Here is a 25,308-nt window from a genome sequence, read left to right on the forward strand (position 1 = left end):
GACAGATACATGAGTTCAGGCAGCTAGGAGAGACCAAAAGCTAAGAAACCGCTGCTCCTCGGTCAAGGTCTTTGCTATTCATCTTTATTTGTATGCTTGTTCTCTGGAAGGCGCTACGTTTCGAAATCTAATTCTGAGACAAGTAGCAGAAGGCCCATACAAAGAATTACTCTTGGCATAGCACAAAGAGGAATTCTATATTTTGAAATCATTTTTTTTTTCAGGGTATTAGTAAGAAGGTCTACTCATGCAGAGCAAAAAAAAAAGAAGAGAGAAAATTAAGCAAAGGCCCAAAATGTCAGGCCCATGAAGGTATGCACGTGTTGTCTTGACAATGAACTTCATGTTGATACGGTAGGAAGAGGGATCCGCGTACGCCGAACTGTGTCAGATAGTCCAATTCCTCGGTGAGCCCTGGGTGTTCTGAGAGGTGGGCTAGCTTCGGGCCAAAGCGTTTGTTGAGTCTGGTTTGTGGCGAGACAGTTGAAGTGTTGCTTCATGACTTGGGTTTTCTAAAAGAAAGGGGGAAATGAAGGAGACAACTGTTAAAGGGAGAGAGAGAATGTTTGGCACAATCTTCATTATCTATCATGTAAGGAAATATTTGCCTTTTATTCCATAACCCACTACTCATCCTTTGTTCCCAAGTACAGATAGGAAATTATATGTTTCTCTTGGGAAATCAACCAGGTTTATATCTTCCTCTGTATGAGCACATATCAAACACCTTAAAGAAGGCGACAGCTTCAATGATGGTGTCCCGCTGTGTTTTCATGGAGAATTAACGGAGCGCCCATGGTAGGACAACCCACTTTGGGCCCCCTCCCTGACTGCTGCAGGAAGTCCATCTAGCTCTCAATAAACGGTGTTTCCACTTACAACCAATCAATCAGTCAATCAACCAATAATAAACGGCCCGAGGTAGATTCAAGCAGAGGTAAGTAGCGGCCTTCTCCAGGGGCACCAACTGAGCATTTATTTCAAACACAAAATGAGGCCTCCCTCATAGTTCCCTGCACTGCCATGCTCTCCCTGAAAACCACCTTTTCCAGGAAAAGGCCTGGACTATCCATGAGCTGTGAGATGGGCTTGTCTTTGGCAGCTGGATTGCGTTGCCAGGTTGCATTTTAAAGGAGGATGTTGAGTCTCTGCAGGGGTCAGGGGTAGGGGGCAGGGAGCTGCCTGACTCCCTCCTTCACCGTCAGGCACTTTGACCTCAGGACAGACCACTGAGGACTGGATTCCAACTAGAAGCCACCAGAAAAACTGGCCAAATGTGCTGCCACAGCTGCAGTTGCTCTCTTTTCAATCAGCCTATGAAGCCATCCGCCTCCATGAAGGACTCTCAGCTGTGCCCGTTCACACTCGGTGTTTGTTTTATAGCTGCCACATGAACACTGCGTCATTCTTAAAGCACCTTACATCAGTGAGTCTTTTGTTACTACGGGTTTGTTTGGTTTTTAAGTCTGGGGTTATTTGTGGTTTTGTGGGGGGTTTTGTATAAGGGAAAATATGAGTATATTTTCCTTTCCAACCATTTTTCAGATGAACTTCTGAAAAGTAACCTTGCTGATATTCTTTTTCACAGAAATGGGATTAGGACACTAAGAAGACTAACAACAGATTTCTCAATAATAACCACTGATGGAAAAATAAATAAATAAAATAAAATAAAATAAAATAAAATAAAATAAAAGGGCCCGTGCCCAAAACGACAACATTAGGCCTTAAAGTAGAAATCCATGCGCCCAGAACACGAAAGAGCCCGCCTGGGAAAACATCCGATGATGGCTACATTCGCTGTGCAATTTAAATAAATGAGTGCTGAAACGTTCCTGGTCCAACAGTAAACTGATGGCTCCTCTCACCAGCTCTAAGATTCCCTCAAAATGCATTAAGTGCCAAGATTTTACAGCAGCTTTTCATGTCTAAGCGTAAGTATACTATGAGGGGAAACCTGTGCTATTCCAGTTGGTCTTTGGCACACAGAGTGAAGTTATTTGTTAGCGGATATTTACAAAGCACGGGAGATTTCTTGTTTCTTCTCCAACTGAACCCTTCGTCCACACTTCCCTAGACAGGCTCTGATCTTTATCAGAGAGCCTTCTGAAGACCTACTGTGTGGCTGAGGGCTTCCTCCCTCACTCTCTCCTTCCCCGGCGCCCCTGACATCAACAGGCCCAAAATCTGTGTTACGTGTGTCAGTAGAGGCATAATATGGACACTAAGGAGACTTAAAAATATTCTTAATTTTAATGTAAAATTTAAAAAGAACTCTGAGAACACCAAAGCAAACTGCCACCTCAAATTGGTTGCAGGGTCAAATAATAATTACACATTTACATAGTGATTTGCTAAATGACTTGTTAAACCAGATATTTTTATAGCACTTATGATCTTTAGGTGTGTTCACACATTCCTTCTTATCTGTATGGTCCACGATATTTGAGCATCTCCCCCATGTTCTGATATCCACTGTCGCTAGATACTACAATTGTCTTGTGAATATATTTCTGTGGCACTTACCAACTGTGAAGCGTTACAGAATTCTTTTCCGTGGTCAGTAGAAGCTTAAAACTACAAGGCAGCAAGCGCCCTTGTCAAAGATCCCCTGAAGCAACGCCACTGTGTTCCACGGTGTTTCTACATGAGTGTTCTGGTTAATATTTATAAGTGAATATGTGATATCCAGCTCTCATCACTAGATAGCTGCCAGCCATATTTGTTTTCATGAACAGCAGCCGGCTTTGTGGTTTTTTAAAGTTACAATGTATTGCCATCATTACGGATCTCCATTGCCATTCCCCTATAAATATGTAAGTATTTTGGTCAGTATAGTCAGAGAAGGCCCGTAACAGGGCACTGCCTGTACCTTCACGTAAATAAAGGTCACGCAGAGAAAGAGGAGGAAATAAGTACCAAACAAACTCTTTCTCAAAGGAACACTTTTTCCTGGAAGTCATCTCGACCGTAGGCTTCCCTGCCCGGTGCCCCAGGGCCCGAGCAGGGGGTCGGAGAGTTCACCAGCCCTGTGGCTCCGGAAGGGCAGCCCGGGCCTGGGGGCGAGAGGCATCGATCTGCACTAGAACCCGCTTCCATTACCACTAAGCGGAGCACAGAGAGCTACTCATGAACAAGTGTCACCCCGGCACGGCGCGGCTACCTGGGAACGTTGAAGAAATAAAGCACAAAAGGTCTAAGAATCTTCTCCTCCTTCTTCTGCTTCTTCTCCTGCTTCTTCTCCTGCTTCTTCTCCTGCTTCTTCTTCTACTTTTTCAGCTTCCTCTCCCTCCGCATCCCCTTCTGCTCCCTCCTCCGTTACCTCTCCTGCCTGTTTTTAACAAAAATCACCTGATTACTGAGAGGAGTAGAGAGGGGCCAATAGACAGTGTTGCTCTCCTAAGGCAGCTGGTCGGGAGCCTCCGGGTGGGAAGCCTGCACTGGTGGGGAGGGGCCAGGAGGCAGGCCGCTGGGTGGCGCCGTGGCCAGGGTGAGGACAGTGTGGTGTGGGGGACGCCGAGGGCTGCCAGGGGAGGCCTGGGAGGCAGCTGGCCTTGGTGGCTGGGGATCAGGGCAGACCTGCTTCTCCGGGTCCTCGGGCTCCACAGGGACCAGACTCGGAGCCCCTCGAGGACCTCGACCAACCTGCCCCCCGAGGATGCACCCTTTCTCCGACTGGTGGTGGGGAAGCTGAGTGGGATGAGTATAGACCACAACCGGCCAAGGTCTGGAGAGATTGTGGAGAGGCTGGGTTGGCAGAGAACGCAACCTAAAACCATGGACCTTGATGAGAACCACAGAAGCATGAAGCTGCCAGGGCTTCCCGAAGCTCTCGGGATGCCCAGGTCTGCAGGCCCTGCTCGAGAGAGTGCCCGGAAGCTGGGGGCCTTCTGCTTTCCTTCTTCACTCCTCGGGCACCATCCACACGCCCCGTTAGCCCTCCACCCCATCCCCGCCCCCCCCCGCCCCGGTTGTCAGGGGCCCGGAAGTCCCCTCTGTGGGTCTGAAGCTGCAGCCCAGACCGTCTTCGGCGGGAGTTCATGGTCTTCTCAGCCCTCCCTGACCTGCTCCCAAACGCTGCCCGCCCATCAGCAAGCAGCTGGCACCCATCTTGGCATCGTGACCAAGGAATAAGGCCCCTTGTTTTATAGGGAACCCACCTGAGCCTAACAACGCCACAAACCACTGAAGTCCTGTGGAGACTGCCCTCCAGGCCTGGGTTCAGGTCCTTCCTCCGACTTCCTCTGAGCCCTGTACCCACCCCCACCACAGCAGTTAACACGTCCGGTCAAAACTACCTGCTTCCTCCCCGGCGAGACTCCCGGCGCCGCACCTCCACCCTCACCCTGTGCCCAGAAAGGCTCCTGCCCCTGGTAGGAGCTCACACGTGCTCATGAACAGAGCTGCGGCCAGTGAGATGCGGCACAAAGGCGAACACTCACCTTCTCCTCTTGGGCTTCGGTGAGGTCGCCCTCATCTTCCTTGTCCTCTTTTGGTGCCTCATTTTCTCCACTTTCTCCGGCCTTCTCTGTTCCCTGGTCGTAAAGGAAACCCGCTGTGTCACTAACCCGAGACAAGCTCCCAGGAAACCCGGGCCATACGTGCTGTGGGCTTTATCTGGATGCACAGCACACACACAAAGCAAATGCAGGCCTCCTGCTGATGAGGCCACGTGGCTCCCAGCCAGCCATTTCCCACCTTTTTCATCTCCTGGCCCACATAACTCACTACTAAAATTCTGCAGCACACCAAAAAATGTTACATTTTTTGCCAATCTGACTTTTTTAATAGTATGATTTCAATTCATTCACACCAGACAGCTACTGTGTTGGCTGTTGTCATTTTTTTGACTTGACAGTCCAAGGGGAAGAGGTCAGTGCCCTGACTAATAGCCAGGTACTGCCTGTTTTACACGTTCCTGCAGCACAGCAGTTCGAATCGCTGTCCTAGGGCCGTGGTCGGCAAACCGCGGCTCTTTGGCCCCTTGAGTGTGGCCAGGAAGTTTCAAACGCACTGTACGTGCCCGCCCGCACGTGGTATTTTGTGGAAGAGCCACACTCAAGGGGCTGCAGTTTGCCGACCACTGTCCTAGGGTATAGGATTGCCCCCCATGGAAACTGCTGATTGGAGCTGTGGGTGAGATTCGACAGGTCTGACTGGCGAGCGTGAGGGAGTAATCACCTCCCACGTGAGGAGTCTCCATTCACCCACCCGGTTTACGGAGACGCCAAAGGGCTCCACATCGAGGCAATGTTTGTTTTCTGTTGTTCGTGTGGAAAGGAGGCTTTATCATATTAGAGATTCACAAAGATCAGATAGGTAGACAGACAGACACAGATAATGGAGGAATGGAAGGAAGGACAGAGGACAGACAGATGATAGCGAGCGAACAGACAGACACAGAAAGATCAGGACCACGTTGGCATTCGAGGAGACTGGTCTGCGGGAAGATGGTCCGAGATTCCACTCTTACCTCTGCGGGGCTCTGCGCCTCACCCACGACCTCGCCATTGGGCAGGGACGGTTCTTCCTCGGGCGGCTTTGTCGCCTGCATCAGACGGATTGAAAGAGTGTGAGAATTTCTCTGAGGATATAATTGCATTTCAACATCACTTAACTATCCCAGTTGTTTTGTCTCCATCCCTCATTTTATCTTTGCAACAGCGCTGTGAGCTCAGTCAGTAGGACGGTCACTACCACTCACACCTTAGAGACAAGAAAATAAAGGCACATAAACAAAGCAAATAAATGTTTTGCCCCCTTTTTTTTTTCATGAGACAAGTGTTATTTCCAAACCCCTAGGAAGGCATTACAATAATGAAGGCAGAAACCCAAACCAAATCCTGAAGCAGAGGGAGACGGACCCGCAGGACAGCCAGAAGGACCCCGCCAGTCAGGGGGGACCCAGGGGAGATGCATTCTAGGCAGGGACCTCCGCCTGGAGCCCGAGTCTGTATATTAGTGGGATGTTCTGGGGGAAGGGGGTTGGGGATCAGGCATCCTCACCCCAACAGTCCCACTGTTGCCTGGGTGATTGGGAGGCAGAGAAGACCGCAGCGAGTGAGCAAGGATGTCACTGAGTGTGACCTTGACATTTCCTTCCTGCTCGGATCCCCAACAGTCCATGAAAAAGTTACCCTGCATATCTCAGGGGTTGACCTGGGAAAGCAAGCAAAATAGCCATGGCCTCTGAAAGAAGAGGCAGGGCAGCCTGGCACCAGGCACCAGGCACTGGGCACCCAGCGCTACAGGAGGACAAAATCAGACTCTTGCTTGGGCCGCCGCTCTCCCGCCGGGTGTCCAAGTGGGGCTCCTCTCCCCGTGCTGGCACAGGCTGGACCCCTTGTTGCTGTTGGTACCTCCTGCTGCAGTTGCTGGGCCAGCTCCAAGTCGCTAAGACCCGACGTGCCCTGTGGCTGCTGCTGCAGCAGGGACAAGGCGGTCAGGTAGTCCTGGTCTACCTGCCGCTGCTTTTCTGGGGAGCCACTCCCACCTTCTGCTCCAGCCCCTTGCCCAGGGAATGACCCAGGTGAAACAGTCCACCCCGACAGCATTCTGTAAATGCAATGCTCTAACATTGCCATGACCGCACTTGTCTCTACCAGTTAGGGGGAAATCTCTTTATAGACTTACCTGGACAGCTTCCACTGGCATCTTAACAATATTCCCCTGACTAAAATAAGGCATAAAAGACACTGATCCGCCCTAGCTGGTTTGGCTCAATGGATAGAGCGTCGGCCTGCGGACTGAAGGGTCCCAGGTTCAATTCCAGCCAAGGGCACATGCCTGGGTTGCGGGCTTGATCCCCAGTAGGGGACGTGCAAGCGGAAGCCAATCAATGATTCTCTCTCATCATTGATGTTTCTCTCTCTCTCCCTCTCCTTTCCTCTCTAAAATCAATAAAATATATATATTTTTTAAAAGACAAAAACCTAAATAATTTAAAAAAAAAAAAAAGACACTGATCCTAGTGCTTCTTCGCCTGACATTTGACAATGATGGTACAGGTTATCAATCAAAACTTCAGTTATTTGCTTTAAGTGTTAACTTGGTCATAACTTTACTTCTTTCATTTCGATCTAGCCAAAACTGACATGTAACCAAAAGTTTCAATACTTGTTTTCTGGTAGAATTAGTGCTTCTGTTGAAAGCAATTTTGAGTGATGGCAAAACTATTTCAACGTGCAGCATGTTCTAGGACAGTAGTTTTCAACTGGGGATTCCTGTCATCTATATATAGCTTTATTAATATACAGGTAACTCGGACCAGGCCTGCTAGATCTCGTTATTGATTGTCTTTATATATCCCTACCACAAACAGTAAGAATATGCTTAGCATTCATGGTATATTGCATGGTACACATGCTTTGGCTATTTGCAGTATAGTATGTCTCTAGAAAATTAACATTTTCCTATATTCATCCATTTTTTCAAATAAAATATAATTGTCGCTATCTTTTTTTAAATAGCCTTTGTGACTATGTATGTAGATATTTTTCTAAAACTTTCTTAGATTAACTTTTTATTTTTTTTGCATGACACATGGAGGAAAAAACAAATTTCTTGTCAGGTGTATTAATCTTGTTATAATTCTCATCAAGCCTTTCATATCTGAAAATTACCAGTAATAAATTAACCACTATCATTTTAGGTCTTTTGTCATCCATGGATATATTCCTTAGCTTGTTGAATTTGATGCTTCCCTAAAAGCTTTTGCAATCAGCTACAGGCCAGTATGGTTCCTCTTCCATGTAGAATGGCTGCTCAGAGCCCCACAGAAAAAGATTACTTGCCATGTGCTTAAGGGCACAGACTTCTGATGGCATCACTCAAAGAACATTAAGGCCATACCAGTGGACTGAGTCAGGATTTCCACAACTGCAGTCAAGGAGTAGATGGGTTCATAGACTACTATCCCCAGATCCAGTGGAACAAGAATCAATTACACAGGACTGAATGAATTGACGAGGGAAGATGGTTGTTTTTGTTTGGAATACTGTTGATGTCACCTTCATGTTCTATATTCTGCATATATAAGGAAGCCCTCTGTCTTTCCTCTTAAGCTTCTTATAAACCATAACAATGCAATACACTCTGCTTTTATAAGTTGAAAGGAAATGTTTGTACATGATATTCTCTCTGCCTGACCCCTCCAGAATTTAACAATTCTTATTGAGTCTTTTCACTATTTATGGCAATACAGTTATTTGCCTGGCTCAGTAAGAATCTGTGTTCCTTATTACCAGGGCATAATTGGCAACTGGTTATGCAACCAAGGCCTTGACTGGAGTGTGGGGTGAAGAATGACGCTCATTTAATCAGATGTGACCAGATGCTTGTGAAGAACGAAGGTGGACTTTATGGCCACAAAGCATACTGACAAAGCCTCTTGGGAAACTGGCCTGCTACTTGGTCTAGTATAACCGCCCAAGACAAGAAAAGTTGTCTAAAGCAGTAACGCTGCTGACAGCGCTTATTCTCATTTCATAAGCATACATTTCTACATAATTGTCCAGTGTCTATTTTTAGCCTTAGCACAAGATTAATTTCCTTGCTGACTTCTCCACAATGTTGTTTACTACAAAAGGACACGCTGACAATTGATGATTTACGGAGATGCTGTAATATCACCTCCATAAATCATCAGGTCTGTCTTCCCAAAGGAAACCTGAAGGACTTCCCCGTGTGCACACATAAACACCTGTGAACACTGACAGCACCAGAGGCTCAGGCCGGGCTGTGCTGCTAGTTGTTGGACGAGCCTTGTGCCAATCACCTCAGCTCCTTGGGCCTCAAGCTCCTCCTCTGGGAAGAGAAGAATCGGGACTGGCTGGCCTCCGGGGTCTCTCTAGGCCGGTTTTCTCATCCATGGCCTTCCCTCTCTTCCACTTAGTGAAAGAGAATGTCATGCAATGTGACGGTACCTAATCACAAACCAGGGTGGGATCTAAAACCCGAGATTCAATATTTTTAAATGGGATCAGATGAAAGGGAGCAGAAGCTGAAATAGATGTACATATTTTAGTACGGATACATCTCAAAACAATGTTGTTGTTTTTAAAAAGCAAGTTGCAGAACATTCCAAAAAATATGATACCAATTTGGCATTCAAAATATAGAAGAACATATGTATTGCTGGTGGAGATAAACATATAGTTTTATAAATAGATGTGTTTGTGTGTTTTTAATTCATGGTATTTAATTCATGGTATTTTTTAATTCATGGGATGGAAACAGGGATGGGAAACAGAGTGGCCTCATCATTTCTCTGTAATGACTGCCTCCCCCTCCAAATGGGCAGGTCTACTCTCTTCAGAAGAGGGCAGGCAAGGGCCCAGCACAAATATGAAGAAAAGGCCTATTCCAAGCACCTCGTTAGACAACTTCAAAATGAAAAAGAGGATCCTGAAACCTCCCAGAAACGAGAACAAACGCAGGCGCAGATAAATGGTCAAGAGACAGATTGGTGTCAGGCCTCTGAGCAGCAACTCTGGGACTAGAGAACACGGAGCGGCCAGCGCCTTCTCAATTCCGAGGCCAAATGACGTCCACCCAGAATTCTGCACCTGAGCAGCCGCTGGAGAAAACGTTAAACCCGCAGGGTTGGGGCAGGGCCTGCCGGCTTTTGCAATAACCCTTGTAGCACTATTTGACCTTCCCAATATTATACACGCATTAGCTTGCTAAGAAAACTAATTTTTAATATTCAAAACAGTCTTTTCATAGGGAAATAAAAATACACATTGTGCTACAAAGGTGATGGAAATTCACACCACATTCTCTCTCCATAGCACAATAAAATCAGAAACAGCCCTGACTGGTTTGGCTCAGTGGATAGAGCGTCAGCCTGTGGACTCAAGGGTCCCAGGTTCGATTCTGGTCAAGGGCATGTACCTTGGTTTCGGGCACATCCCCAGTAGGGAGTATGCAGGAGGCAGCTGATCGATGTTTCTCTCTCATCGATGTTTCTGGCTCTCTATCCCTCTTCCTTCCTCTCTGTAAAAGATCAATAAAATATTTTTTAAAAAATCAGAAACAATTTTTAAAAATACGATCTAATGGCCCTAAAATCAAGGCGATTAAGCACGCTCACGGTTGGCTCAGTGGAGCGGGTGCAGCGTGGTGCGGCGGGATTCACGTTCTGCCCTAGCAGGGGGCAATCTGGAGTCACATTTGAAGCCCATAAGATGCCCTGGCACTTCGGCCTGCCTCACTGAAAGCACCACTGGGAATGTGCTCCAAAGAAACACTCCGGAAGAAAGAGCGCTATTTTGTGGCGACAGTCACTGCAGGGTTCTGTATAATAAAAAATTCTGAGCAAGCAAATTTTCAAAAACAGCTGTGGAATCTGCATGTTACCACCTGGAGAAGGCGCTAGTGCCAGGCCTGCATGTGTCTGCCTAGCGCTAAGACACCTCAGTGCTGCTAAGACACCTGAGACTGCTGACATGTGAAAGCAAGCCCATCTCTACAAGGTCGGATTTTGAATGGTTTCTCCTATAGTGAGAATAGACTTGGGCTCAGTCATCACAAATCTCTTTAGAAATGAAGGTGGGTACAAACAAACAAATGAATTAAGAAAGAAACGTCTTGTATCTACGGAAAGTCCTTTATGAGATCTTGGTAGAGACAAGGAATGCAGTGGCCACTGCATGGGGTGAAGCCAGTGAACATCATAGAGGAATTCATGATATTAACTTTATTAGCATAATCCTTTATTTAATAGACATGATTATACCTAATCAAAGATGAAACAGCACCAGGGGGGAGAAAATTAATAAAATTTATCTTGATCTTGAATCCAGATCTTACTTTTTCCCTCTTTATCAGACTAAAAAAGCAGAGTTTAATTTATTTTAAATAAAAAAGAATTAAAATAGTGGATGTATCATTTTAGAATTAACTAATATAAGCTATCTAAGAAGTCAATTCATAACAAAATTTCATAAACACAACCTGGGAACTCATATTTTTACATATTTAATTAGCACACTTAAGACTATTGAGTGCAATGATATTTCTTTTTTAAAGTATTGTAAAACTTTTATTTATTATTTATTTTTATTTTATGATAAAATATAATGAAGCAAAAATATGAAAAGCACAGTTTTGGAACATGTGTTAGTAAAAAACTTGCATTATCTTTATGCATAAGACTTCATCAGAATAAGGAGTGTATTAAAATCATGTTGATTTAAATATTCTCATTTATTAAACAGATTTCCAGCTTCATTTATTAGGACCTGTATTGGGACCCCATAGGGTATCCAAGCTTACCTTTGAGCCTGGAGGGGGAGCCAAACCAAGGAATGAATAAATAATATTCTCTTCTTTTGCAGAGAAGAAAGAATCAAAATCCTTGAAGCAAAGAAAAAGAATGTTTAAGCCCACTGCACACCTGTGAGCCAGGATTTTTACCTAAATTTATCTCTTTTTTTATTTGCCATTAATTTAGGAGCCAACACAAAACGTTATGCCAGTTTGCTTGGCCAAAGATGACTAATCCCAAAGTTAAGAAATCTAACTGTGAACTTGACATTTGTTTTTACACACTTTGTGCCTATTACAGTGTAGTGAGAATTCACACACACACACACACACACACACACACCCCCACACACACACACTGTTCATGCTCAGGAACTGCTAAGACTCAGCTATACACAGTAAAAGGCTTCTCCAGGAGTTGCACATCGTTAGCTGATTGCCTCACAACCTGGCCCATGGATTAGACCTGACCAGCAGAGACTAAAACAGCACAGGATTTCTCTGCTGTTATTATAATAGCTTCTGAGGACCCAGATTTCTCTCACGCTTTCTGAGACCAGGAGCCACAGGATTATGGAGGGCTTAGCACAGAGGTTGTTTTGGCAAAATGGGGACAACTGTGACCTAAATCCAGGTAGTCGCCGAGCCGGTGTGGCTCAGTAGTTGAGCGTCGACCTATGAACCTGGAGGTCACAGTTCGATTCCCGGTCAGAGTACATGCCCAGGTTGTGGGCTCAATCCCCAGTGGCGGGTGTGCAAGAGGCAGCCAATCGATGATTCTCTCTCATCACTGATGTTTCTATCTCTCTCTCTCCCTCTCCCTTCCTCTCTAAATCAATATAAACAAATAAATAATAAAAGAACACTTTGTATTATTCATTAAAGCTAAACATGCTGCTAGCTGTGACCTCGCTTTTCCACCCCTCGTTACAGGACGAGGGAAACTCGCCCGTCACCAGGGAGCCGTGGAGAGCACCCTTTTGGCAGCACTGTGACAGCCCACACCGGAAACCACACTGCTTTGGTCTGAATGTCTGAACCCCCAAAGATGACAGCATTAGGTGGGGCCTTTGGGAGTGAACACAGAAGCAGGTCCTCACCAGAACTCAATCGTGCCGGGACCTCGACCTTGGACTTCCCAGCCTCCAGGACTGTGAGAAATACCTGTGTTGCTGATAAGCTACCCAGCCTGTGGTATTTTGTTACAGTCCAGATGGACTAAGACACACTCTGAAGCAGTGAAAATAAATGAACTATGAACAACACCAATCAACATGGGTGTGTCTTTTAAATATGTTGGTGAGAGAAGCAAGTCAAGCCTTGGCCAGTATGGCTCAGTGGACAGAGTGTCAGCCTGGGGACTGAAGGGTCCTGGGTTCAATTCCGGTCAAGGGCGTGAACCTCAGTTGTAGGCTTGATCCCTGGCCCTGGTCAGGGTGTGCGCAGCAACCAATCAATGTGTCTCTCTCACATCAATGTTTTTCTCTGTCCCTCTCCCCCACTCCCACTCCCTCCAAAAATCGATGGGAAAATATCCTCGGGTGAGGATTAACAAAAAGAAAAAAAGAAGCAAGTCAAAGAAGAACACATGTAATGAGTCCATTTATATAAAGCTCAAAAATCGGCAAAACAGCCCTGGCTGGTTTGGCTCAGTGGGTAGAGCGTCAGCCTGTGGAGGGTCCTGGGTTCGATTCCAGTGAAGGGCACACGCCTTGGTTGCAGGCTCCTTCCCAGCCAGGGCCCTAGTCCGGGTTCGTGCAGGAGGCAGCCAATCTATGTGTTTCTCTCACATCGATGTTTCTCTCTGTCTTTCCCTCTCTCTTCCACCCTCCTTAAAAACCAATGGAAAAATATCCTCAGGTGAGGATTAACAAAAACAAAATAAAATAAAAAATAGGCAAAACAAAACAGTGTATTGTTCAGGTACATATACACTGCAGATAGAGAAAAGAAAGGGAATGATAAACGCGCAAGTCACTACACGCTGCCGCCTCTGGTGCAGAGGGATGTGCGCGGGACGGGGAGAAGCACACGGGGACGTCTACGTGTCTGTGCACATCGGACCTCTTACACTGGGAGGTGTGCACATGGTTGCTCATCTATTACTTGTCTTTACACATATGTCGTTATCATATGACATATTTCATCACAATTTTTTTAAATATTTTTTTTATTGATTTTAGAGAAGGGAGAGATAGACAGAAACATCAATGATGACAGAGAATCACTGATTGGCTGCATCCTGCATGCCCCACACTGGGGTTCGAGCCCACAACCTGGGCATGTGCCCTGACCCGGAATCGAACCATGACCTCGGGTTCATAGGTCAACGCTCAATCACTAAGCCACGCCAGCCGGGCTCATCATAAATTTTTAATGACATAAAATTTAATGGCATCCATATGTTGAAAAGTCCTCCCCGCACCTAACTGGGCTTCGTCCTGCCCTCCCTTGCAGCCCTGAGGACACTGCCTCTCTGCTGAAGGGCCAAGGTCCCCTCTGGTTGTGCTTGGATCCAGACAGGCACCCCTGCCCTCACCTGGGCTAAGATCACAGGCTCCAATTTGGCAGCGACAGACGCGTCTGCTGCTTCCTCTGGCCTCCGCTGAGCCTGGCTCCCCAGCAGGTGTCTCCTTTCCCAGCTGACAGCTGTCTGCCAGGCCCGGGGATAACATCTCCATCTGTGCTGCCCGGAGCAGCAGTTCGGACCGGCGGGCACTTCGGGCCCCAGCACTACCCTGCCATGCAGCCCTCTCCCGGCCCGGGCACAGAGAAACCCGCTGCTTGCCCTGAGCTTCCTCCACCTGCACCACACCAGGTCTGGCCCGTGAGTGGCCACTGGAGACCCCTGAGACCAGTGCTTCTCGTTAAATAACAGCGTTATTCTTACAGCGCACATTTCAACCGGGTGGAAAGATACCGTGACTGACCGTCCAGGTTTATGCCTTTTTTTAAAATATATTTTATTGATTTTTTACAGAGAGGAAGGGAGAGGCATAGAGAGTTAGAAACATCGATGAGTGAGAAACATTGATCAGCTGCCTCCTGCACACCTCCTACTGGGGATGCACCTGTAACCAAGGTACATGCCCTTGACTGGAACCGAACCCGGGACCCTTCAGTCCATAGGCCGACTCTCCATCCACTGAGTCAAACCGGTCAGGGCAAGTTTATGCCATTTTAAAATGGACATGTCCTTCCGGTCCTTTGAGTTTTCTTTTAAAAATCGAAACCTACAATAAACACTATCTTTTCTACCTGCTCTGGAAACAAAGCCCTCCGCCTCAGTAACGCACTTGTGTTAGACGGTCCACAGGCTGCAGGAAAGCAAAGTTAGCAAAAGTGCTAGCAAGATAAGCTGCTAATATCTCTGTGAAGGCAGAACGTGCTGAAAAGTTATTTTTAAACATAAAAGAATGTGAATGTTCATCTCATTAGACCCATACTTGTAATAGGAAATATATTTTTTAAATATAAGGGTTTTTTTTCTTATTTGGAACACCCTTTCTTTCTCCTCCACAACTAAAAAAAAAATTATAAGTGCTAGATCACAGCAAAACAGGATACGAAAGGCCTTTAAGGTTTTATTTTTATAGCAGAAAATCCTCACAGAACTTTTATTCTCTGAGTTATCATAGGTTGGAAATACACTGCTCAATATTGTCTTGACTGTCACTAGTCTTAATTTAAAAGCATGGTTAAAATAAGAAGAGATTTAAAGTCCTTCTTTCACTGGAAAAGCGCTAAAAGAAAACATGAGATGATGCTTTTAATAATTCTAGTGTACAGAAGGCCTTTTTAAACACGACTGCAAGAACCATAAAGAACAAAGATGAATAAATTTGTCTACACAAAAAAAAATTAAGTTCTGCATTCCAAAAAACATCACTTTAAAAACTCAAAAGACAAATTAGAAAGGTGAAAAACTATGTAACATCTACTAGTATGATCACAAAAGAGCTACTTCCCTCATCCAACAAGAGCCACAAGTCTTAGGAATGTGGGTCTGGGGGAAGGATGTGGGGAGGTGGGAGGGCGGGGAGAGGACAGGAGTGGGAGGAAGGGGAGGGTCTTCCTCTCAGAGGAAGTCCTCTCTATGCTCTGGGATGCCCCACTTCAAATCCACACAGAGTTGGACTGGACCATGTAGGTTCCACAAAATAAGCGCTTGCCACATTAAGACTGAAAATACACCCTAGCCCAGTGGTTCTCAACCTTCCTAATGCCGCAACCCTTTAATACAGTTCCTCATGTTGTGGTGACCCCCAACCATAAAATTATTTTCGTTGCTACTTCATAACTGTAATTTTGCTCCTGTTATGAATCGTCATGTAAATATCTGATACGCAGGATGTATTTTCATTGTTCGTGACCCACAGGTTGAGAACCGCTGCCGGCTAGCCGTTTTGGCTCAGTGGATAGAGCGTCAGCCTGCTGACTGAAGGGTTCTGGGTTCAATTCTGGTCAAGGGCGTGCAGGAGGCAGCCAATCAATGATTCTCTCTCATCATTGATGTTTCTATCTCTCCCTCTTCCTTCCTCTCTGAAATCAATAAAAATATATTTAAAAAAAAAAAAAGACTGAAAATACCCCCACGTCCACAAAACTTTGAGCAAAGCCACTGAAGAAAGCTCACACAGCCAAGTAAATACAGCCCTGCAGGGAGTTGAAAAGTGGCCCCACACATTCATGTGCACCCAGAACTTCAGAAAGGGATGTAGTTGGAAATACGATAGTTACAGATGTAATTAGTTACGATGCAGCCATCCCGGCTTAGGGTGTTGTCTTTATAACACAGCCACGTGAAGACACAGAGAGACACTCAGGAGAATGCTCTGTGAAGACAAAGGCAGGGACGGAAGTGATGCCCCACAAGCCCAGGCAGGCCAGGATGTGGGGCCACCAGGAGCTGGGAGACGCTGGGGCTGATTCTCCCTCAGAGCCTGGATCTGGAACCTCTGGCCTCCGGAGCTGTAACACAATCCATTTCTGCGGTTTTAAGCCACCAAATTTGTGGTACTTTGTTACCACAGGCCTAGGAATCTAATGTCAACCGCCAAACTAAACAATTCACGCTTGAAAGCAGAGTTCCGCATGCGTCTCTGTAAATGGGCAGACAGTGAATAGTTTGGGATTTGTGGGTCCTGTGGTCTCTGGTGCAATTACTCAACTCTGCCTCGGTGAGCAATCCGCCATGGGCAACAGGTGAATGGATCCGTGTGGACGTGTTCCAGTAAAACTTGACTGAAACAGGTAGCTGCAGGACCTGGCCCTCCAGCTATAGTGAAAAGGTGAGCTAAGATTCCTACACCCCGTTCCAGCCTTGAGAAGCAGCACAACACTGATCAGTTCCTCTGATTTCCACAGCCCTGGTCACTGCATCTGAAAGGTGATCAGCAGGCCTCACCGGCGTGGCTCAGTTGGTTGAGTGTTGTCCTGTACACTGAAAGGTTGTAGGTCTGATTCTTGGTCAGGGCACATTCGTAGGTTGTATCACTTGATATCTCTCTCTCCGCCTCCCCCCCTCTCATTTCCCCTCTCTCTAAAATCAATAAAGCATGTCCTCGGGTGAGGATTTTTTTAAAAAGAACAGTGACCTTAGATGACCCCTAAAATAACTTCCAGTCCTCAGGTTCTAAAGTCCTTTGAGTTTTTCAATGTGTCTTTTCAACAATTTGATGTTCTAAATAGAATCTGTAAACTCTAAAGAAAAAGTGATTTTATGGTGAAATGAACCAATAAATTTAGAAAAGAAAGTTGCTGTTGTAATCAGAATGTCCAGTACAGTTTTTAAACTACTTAGATCAGTGATGGCGAACCTATGACACCTCTGACACGCGAACTCATTTTTTTGGTTGATTTTTCTTTGTTAAATGGCATTTAAATATATAAAATAAATATCAAAAATATGTCTTTGTTTTACTATGGTTGCAAATATCAAAAAAATTTCTCTATGTGACACGGCACCAGAGTTAAGTTAGGGTTTTTCAAAATGCTGACACGCCGAGCTCAAAAGGTTCGCCATCACTGACTTAGATACATTTACACCAATTTATTTTGTACCCACAGTAAGACTTAACTTCTGCAAATCACTCGTTATGAAAGTGAAAACTTACCCTGTGTTTTTGTGGGTGCATATATGTGTCCACTGCCAGGTGGACTAGAATTCCTTGCCAACTAAAGGCTCATTTTGTTTGAACAACTGACCTCAATTCTTCAAAACAAAATAAGGAAACTAAAATAATCCCAAGGACTTCTGAATCATCCTTTTGTTGTCTCCACCATTTTGTACATCGTAAATGCTGCTTACTCACAATGGCTCTACCATCCGGCTATTGGATGGTAGAAACAGGTCATGACCTGAAAGTTGTGAACAACTCCAAATGCTGCCTCAAATTAATCTGCTTTAAACAATTCTGAGAAACACACACACAGAAGAATTTTCCAAGAAACCAAACACTCACCCCACAATACTGCTCTTCGTTGAAGATCTGGGGAGGCAAAGGAATCCCGTTTTGAGGTTTTTTCTCTCCAGGGACGTTCTCTCTCATCCACTTCCTGTTGTCTTCATCTCCGGCTATATCAAATTCCTTAAAGTCGATTTTATTAGCTTCCAGAAAGCCCACTACTTCTTGCTGTTTTTTCCTAATCTGGTCAAAGGAGAGACAGGTAACTGTTAGAGTCGTTTTTCTTAATGCTTTGCTTGTATTTACATAAATTAAATCCTTTCTCCAACTGTACTATACAACACAAATAATTTCACAAAGTATTTAAACAACAAAAAACAATAGAACCACACCTCTTCATTATAAAGGGTAAACAGAGTGATTACATAAATTCTGAAATTTTAATGGCACCAATGTTTAAACTATGGTATAGCCAACCCAGTAAGAACAGACCTGCTTTCATCATGGTTTCTGTGTGGGATCTTCCTTGCTAAGCTTTAATGCCAAAAAATAAATGAGAATTGGTTGTGAAGAAAAATGATGATTGAGAGAAGAAAAGAGAAAAAAGTTCATTTACTATGAAACTCAAATACCAGGTACCAGGTATACCCCCACTAAAACGCACTTAGTCACAGTTATGAAAAGTAGCTTTACTAGCACAGGACACTGGGAAGCCCACGGGGAGATGACGGGGTGGGAAGGACAGAGGAAACGTTGGTGGGAAAAGCTGGAGGAGGTTTTTTGCTGGCGTACAAGCGGAACACAGTGAGACATCCTGTTCTCCCACAGATTGCTCCTTTCTGGCTCACACCACCTCTGAAAGCCACACCTGAGAGAGCAGGCCACCGCACCTTTCTCAGCCCCTGGTTCACGCCAATGACTTCCGATGGAGGTGGCCATCCTTAAAGCTTAGAATCCTTTCCAGAAACAATTATAGTTTTCTCTCTTCAGCTAAGGCACATCACAGAAATGTGTGATGCCCTCTCGAATAAACCCTGGTAAACGAGTTACAGCAGACTCTGGCCCGCAGACTGTAACAACCTCAATCACACAGACTCATTGACTCTCTACTCTGCCCGAGACTGTGCCAAGCTCTTCATCTGAACAGACTCATAAGCCGGCCCCGGCGGCGTAGCTCAGTTATTGAGCTTCGACCTATAAACCAGGAGGTCATGGTTCAATTCCTGGTCATGGCACACGCCCGTCGGCTCGATCCCCTGTGGGGGACATGCAGGAGGTAGCCGATCAATGATTCTCTCTCATCATTGATTTTTCTCTCTCCCTCTCTCCCTTCCTCTCTGAAATCAATAAAAATATTTTTAAGTAGATTCATAAGCTGTTTATTTAAGGTGAAAAAAATGTAAAGAACTCATTTGCACAAGCTAGATATAAAACAAGCTAAAGAAAATAGAGGCAAAATATGCTCAATTTTTAAAACTAAGATTAAAATTTTAAATAAGTATTTCTACATGAAAATATCCAAGAACTTAATTTTTAAGTCCTCTGAATATTGCCTAATGATGAAATCCAGTCATTAAAATGGTCTATAGGGCATGAGGCCCCTTGTTGTTTACATAGAACTTGTTTACCAGCAGAGTAGACTTGGAGAATTCCAAGTAAGTGCGTGAAGGCACGTGCCCTTCCCAAACCGATGTCTGGAGTCAAACCCTCTTTTGGCTAAACCCAATTCCTTTCACAGAGATTAGGAAGCCAAACAAATTATTTTATTCATTTTTGCAAAAGTGAATGATTCTATCAATGACTTGAGTATAGAGTGCTATTTCTTTTTTAACACTCACCCAAGATGTTTTTATTTATTGTGTGTGTGTGTGTGTGTGTGTGTGTGTGTGTGAGAGAGAGAGAGAGAGAGAGAGAGAGAGAAACATTGATGTGAGAGAGAAACATGGATCAGTTGCCTCCCACACGCACCCTGACCTGGGATCGAACCCAAAACCTAGGTATATGCCTTGATGGGAAATCAAACTCACTCCAACCAACAGAGCCACCCAGCCAGAGCTAGCGTATTTCTTATTTAAAGGAAAAGCAAGGCACGTATGAATGTTTAAGCCCTGGAATCAAATCATCACCAAAAAACAAACTCTGTATAATTTGGTTTTGGTGGTGATTTGATTGTACATGTTACATTAATTATAAATATAAAAATTAATATTAAATAAATTAAATTTTAACATAAAAGAAATTATATATAAATTACATATACACACATGTAATTAATATAAATTACATATACACATATATATAAATGGTAATCACACATCTGCTTTTTAATTAACATTTGTACCATCAACCTAACAAAGATATTGCAAATAAAAGCACTAGATCAATAAATTAAAGGCAGCTATTAACCACCATACAACACTTAAAGTAAGATTTGTGCCACAATATCTATTTCAGGTTGGGGCAAGCGTGGACAAAAGATAAAAATAAAAGTCACACAGGAAGCTGTGGAGGGATGGAATTTTCCGTGAGCTTCTGGCCTCAGCGCTCCGGCACATTCCTGAGGAGGACCTGCGTTGCCTCCACCCTGTGCCCTCCCCCAGGCTGTGCTGGGGTAGCCCTGACCTCCTCCTCCTCCAAGAAATCCCTAGCCCACAGCCGCACGGCTGGATTCTGAATATTACAAAATCCCTTCGGACCTGATGACAGGTTGTTGGACTAAATTATTACCTTAATGAATTGTGTTTTCTCTACATACTTTCCAACCTGGCCATGATTACTCCTGCCGCTGTATAAATGCTTATTCCTTGCCCTAACCGGTTTGGCTCAGTGGATAGAGCACCAGCCTGCGGACTCAAGGGTCCCAGGTTCAATTCCGGTCAAGGGCATGTACCTTGGTTGCAGGCACATCCCCAGTAGGGGGTGTGCAGGAGGCAGCTGATTGATGTTTCTCTCTTATCGATGTTTCTAACTCTATCCCTCTCCCTTCCTCTCGGTAAAAAAATCAATAAAAAATATATTAAAACAAAAACAAACAAACAAAAAAAACCTAGTCTGTGTTTCTGGACACAATACTTTAAAAATAATAATAATAAAAATAAATAAATAAATGCTTATTCCTTTAGGTATTGTCAGAGATAACTCTGCTGTTTGAAGAGTAGAGGTGTCTTCATTTTAGGCAGCTTTGCCTTTATTAATATTCAGAAGACAACCTCCTTTATTCTGTCCAAACCCATCTTGCTTCCTTCTCAATACCTCCCAGGAGTCGAATCAGCCTGGCCAAGGCCCCCACATTATTGGCATCTCTGTTAGTCACCCCTCAGGGCTGCGGTGGGATGAAAAGGGACCTCACTTGATTCCGTGATTAATAGATGAGAAACATTTCCCGAAGACCTAACATGTTTCTTCCGTGAGGAAGTCAGAGATGGGGAAAGGGAAGGGGAGATCTGTTTGCTGTTATTTCTCACAAGACAAGCAATTGCATCTCTGGGGAGTTAAGTGACTGTTGGGTGCATGACACTGTGTTAAATGCTATTTCTCAGCCCTCCGCCCAAAGAAAGAGAAGAGAAATTAAATGTGCCCCTCTGCACTTCCCAAACACCAAGAACTTCAACTGGGCCAAAAGCATAGCATCTGGCTGGAGCCCTTGACCTTGAGTTCTGCCAGGGCTGGAGACGTGTCTTAGGAAGAGGCCAGAAGAGGGGAGAGGGCAGTAGGGAGTGCATGAGCTCGCTCACCTGGCTGGCAGGGTGGCCTTCGCCCACACCCTGATGCCCACCCTGAGCGGTGGGGACTCTCCCCTGCAGCCCTCCCCTTGAGGGTCTCTGTTCAAGAAGCCCCCCTGGGCCCTCCGTCAAAGTGAAGCTCCTCTCCATGTGCCTCCTGAGCTGACCTCCAGGGACAAGGCATCAGTCCCACAGGCGCCTTCCTTCATGGCTTCAGGGGGAGGGGCACGCACAGCACCCAGCAGTCCTCACCAGACACACTCCCCTTCCACCTCTCCTCCTTGCCCCCAGGGTGCCAGGCCAATGGTGGGCCCCCTCCTGAGGATCAGGGGTCCTTGGGGCCTGTGCCCTTTGGAGCCTTTGAGACCTCAGCGTTGGCTCCGAGAGCTCTGTCCTCCCTCCTGTTACATACACTCAGACAGAAGTGTTGCTCTCTGTCCTGAGGTCACCTGGCCACTGCCGGTCACACGAACGTGTCGGAGGGCTCTCTGGGCCACCCGCCTGTTTATTGTCTTGTACAGTTAGGAGCCTTTCCAACCGAGGTCACTGTACTGTAGCAGCAAGCACAGTGCCCTTGAGTGAGAGGTGCCTGCGTCGCCATCCTGGCTCAGAGGGTGCTGTCTGAGCAGGGGTGCAGCTGGTCGACCGCCTCACCCGCAAAAGGGATAGAGCGCACCCTCCTCACGGTTCTGGTGAGAATCCAGGAGGATCGTGGGAAAGCATCTGTGCCACACACTGAGCAGCTGCTCCGCCACACACCCAGGAGCACACTTACCCGGTTACCTGACTTGATCACCATGCCAGGTAAGCACTCTGATCACCATTTTATTTTATTTTTTTAATGCATTTTTATTGATTTCAGAGAAGGAGGGAGAGGGAGAGAAAGATAGAAACATCAATGATGAGAGAGAATCATTGATCGGCTGCCTCCTGCATACCCCACATTGGGGATTGAGCCCGCAACCCAGGCATGTGCCCTGACCAGGAATCGAACCATGACCTCCCGGTTCATAGGTCGACGTTCAACCACTGAGCCACATCAGCCGGGCTGATCACCATTTTAAAATGACAACGCTGAGGCGTCAGTGAATTAAAAAAGTTTCCAAGGCTTCCACCCAGATCCATAATTCAAGAGCCATGTTTTCCCACTGTTCTTACACTCGCTCAGGGCTGGAGGGAGGACTGAGGAACCCAGGAGCCACCATGAGGGTCTGTCCCAAAGACTGGTTGCAGGGCTGTGCGTTCTGGAATCGGTGAGGACCAGCCGCTCTCCCTGTGTCCCCCAGCCCTCGGGGCAGTGGCCTTCAGGGAGGAGGAGGGTCCCGTAAGAGGCACAGGCTTCCCCCTCCGAGGCTCTCCGGCCCCAAGCCTCACTGTAAAAACCTGCAACCTCACTTTAATGTCAACTATTAACTACAGCCCTGGCCGGTTTGGCTCAGGTTCGAGCCAGTCAAGGGCACGCACGGGAGGCAGCCAATGTTTCTCTCTCACAATGATGTTTCTCTCTCTCCCCCTCCACTTTCTCAAAAAATCAATGGAAAAAATAACCTCAGGTGAGGATTAACAAAACAACAAAAAAGCCAAGAGCTATATGTGTCATCCCTCATAAAGAAGTTATCGTTTGTTTTGTCATTTTTCATTTGTCATTCATGTAACAGAAGCCTTGCTGCCCTGTTGACGAGGTCCCAGGCAAGAATTCGTTTCTGAAACACACAGGCGAAAGCAGAAAGGAGTAAAGGTGTGACAGGCCAGCACCACACAGGGCCCAAGCCCTGACACCGTCCCTGCGGTTCTCCCAAAGGAAGCTTCTAGTGAAACACCCTCCCCCCCCCCACGCCCCCCCCCCACGCCCCCCCCCCCCCCCGCCAGGAAAAATCATTAGCACTGACCCCACAGAAGTAATCAGGTCTCATGCCTCAGGATAAGACAGAAATTCTTCCATTTATGTGGCTTAGGACAATTCTTCTGAAAAATAATCATCATAGACTCAGACCTACTAGCGTTAACTAGTAATTATAACAAGTACTATAATATTGATTAATATTAACAATTACAATAACTACAAGTTATAACTGTCCTAGCACTAACTAACCGGAGCTAATAATTATGACAGTAACTAACAATTATAATACTTAGTAAGCACTGATGACGCACCCGACACCACGCCAGGCACCAGGCAAGTTACTTCCTAAGTCCTCGCAGCCTGTCGGGTGAGTGCTACTCGGGTCCTCGTTTTACAGGTAAGGAAATCGAGGCTTTGCAAGGTGAAATGACCTTCCCAAGGTCACGCAGTTCCAAGTGGCACCAAAACATTTGCTCAGGGAACAAGAATTAACCTGACTTTTCCAAGATCCTGGCATGAACGATACCCCTCCAGGCCCTCCGAGGCTAACTACATCAAGCTCAACCTTCAGGAACCTAGGATATCAAATAACCCTAAAAACCCACCAGTGTATTCACTGTCTCCAGAAGGATGACCTGGTCTACATGAGATGAGAAGCTGGCAGGTCAGTGATAAAGTGTCCAGCAGTGAATATTAACAGCATGTTTAAAGCCCACCAAGTCCATTTTCCTCCAAAATTCGTTTCACCTAAATAATCCAAAAATGTGTGCTCGTTGCAGGTCAACCAAGAGTTTCTGAGGTCAGCCACAGCCACGGAAGGTTTTGCAGTTTTTACATCTGGAACTTCTCCTCCTTTTTTCTGTTAAAAGATGTTCTAGAAACCACTAGACACTTGCCGCTCAGTTGGGCTCAGAACAGACACCCGGCTCCCTTCCCTGGTTTTCGGCTCGCCCTCTCTGGAAACGGTGAGCTCGGAGTGGTGGCCTTCGCCAGCTGCCAGGGGAACTGTTCCCGCCAGCGGCTCACCTGGGGCATGGTCCCCGGCTGCGTGAGCCTGAAACCCTAGCTGCCCCGAGATGTCAGGGAGCTGGATATAAAAGGAAACACCCCCTCGCTGGTCTCCAACTCTCAGGATTAATCAAACCCTTTTCTCTCCACAGCCTCCCAAACTTCTGCTAAAATGCTGGCGGAAATGTCCGTACCAAAGCCTGAATCACCGTCCACCGCCCCTGTGTCTGAAGGCAGGTCTGTCTCTCTTGCCCAGAATGAAGGCTGGGATTAGACCGACGGAGGGGCGATTCCCAGCCGGGTCCGGAGGAAAAAGCAATGCAAGGAGGTTGGCTTTGAGGGCCCATGTTGGGTCTGCTCGGATGCCTAGAGCAATGTTTGCCCTGCCGCTGTGACATCATCTTCCTCAAATAATAGCATTACACACGCTAATGGTACACTTTCGGTATGGTTCCTGCACACACAAGTAATTTCACCCAGGAGTCATGTTAGGAATCTGGCTCTCCTAGCTCCAGATATGTTACACAATGTGTCATATCTTTTTGCAACTTTTATCGATCTTGCAGGATGAATGGCAAAAACACTCCACACCAAAACAAAAAAATCTTTGATTCTAGAATATATGCGACCCAACAGGACACGCACACTTGATAAACATCCTAGAATCAAGCACGCCCCCTCCCTCGTGCCTCTTCTCGCACCGGCTTACACACTTCACACACTTCTCCAACACCAGCGCAGGACGCAGGGCTGCCCGGAGCCCGGCTGGCTCACCCCTCACCCAGAAACTTAGAGCCCGAGCGGGGCGCCCCGCGCCTTTCCCAGGAAAACAGGTTAGGAAACACGCCCACACATTCCATCCGACACCTACCGCTATGGACCCAGAAGATGTGGCAACAAACACTTTGATAACCATTTCGACAGCCGGAAAGAGGACTCCCCCCAACACACCCCCGTGACGGAGCGGGGCGCTAGACAAATCCTGAGCGCGCGCCGGGCGGGGCTGGCCGGCCCTGCGCTCCCTGCGCTCCTCTGCGCCCCTGCCCCGCCTGCAGCAGCG

At 46.2% G+C, this 25,308-nt stretch overlaps 1 protein-coding gene across 2 annotated transcripts; it reads right to left on the bottom strand.

Annotated features, from left to right (window-relative positions):
- Positions 1–62: 62 nt before the first annotated feature.
- On the bottom strand, positions 63–25,308 carry SH3BGR (SH3 domain binding glutamate rich protein). 2 transcript variants are annotated; one of them, XM_070407179.1, is made up of 8 exons: positions 23,846–24,092; positions 23,287–23,362; positions 17,733–17,918; positions 11,278–11,358; positions 5,474–5,548; positions 4,443–4,535; positions 3,164–3,331; positions 63–512 (listed from the first exon to the last, which is right to left on the bottom strand). In XM_070407179.1, the coding sequence occupies exons 2-7, from the start codon at positions 23,308–23,310 to the stop codon at positions 3,197–3,199; spliced, it is 594 nt and encodes a 197-aa protein (XP_070263280.1). In that variant the 5' UTR covers positions 23,311–23,362; positions 23,846–24,092; the 3' UTR covers positions 63–512; positions 3,164–3,196. The 2 variants fall into 2 exon arrangements, with proteins under 2 accessions (XP_070263280.1, XP_070263281.1); XM_070407180.1 differs by lacking the exons at positions 23,287–23,362; positions 23,846–24,092 and adding an exon at positions 25,120–25,308.

The sequence above is a fragment of the Myotis yumanensis genome, unplaced genomic scaffold, assembly GCF_028538775.1.
Source record: "Myotis yumanensis isolate MYYU_CA2020_CCGP unplaced genomic scaffold, mMyoYum1.0.hap1 SCAF_2, whole genome shotgun sequence".
In the NCBI taxonomy this organism is placed as follows: domain Eukaryota; kingdom Metazoa; phylum Chordata; class Mammalia; order Chiroptera; family Vespertilionidae; genus Myotis; species Myotis yumanensis.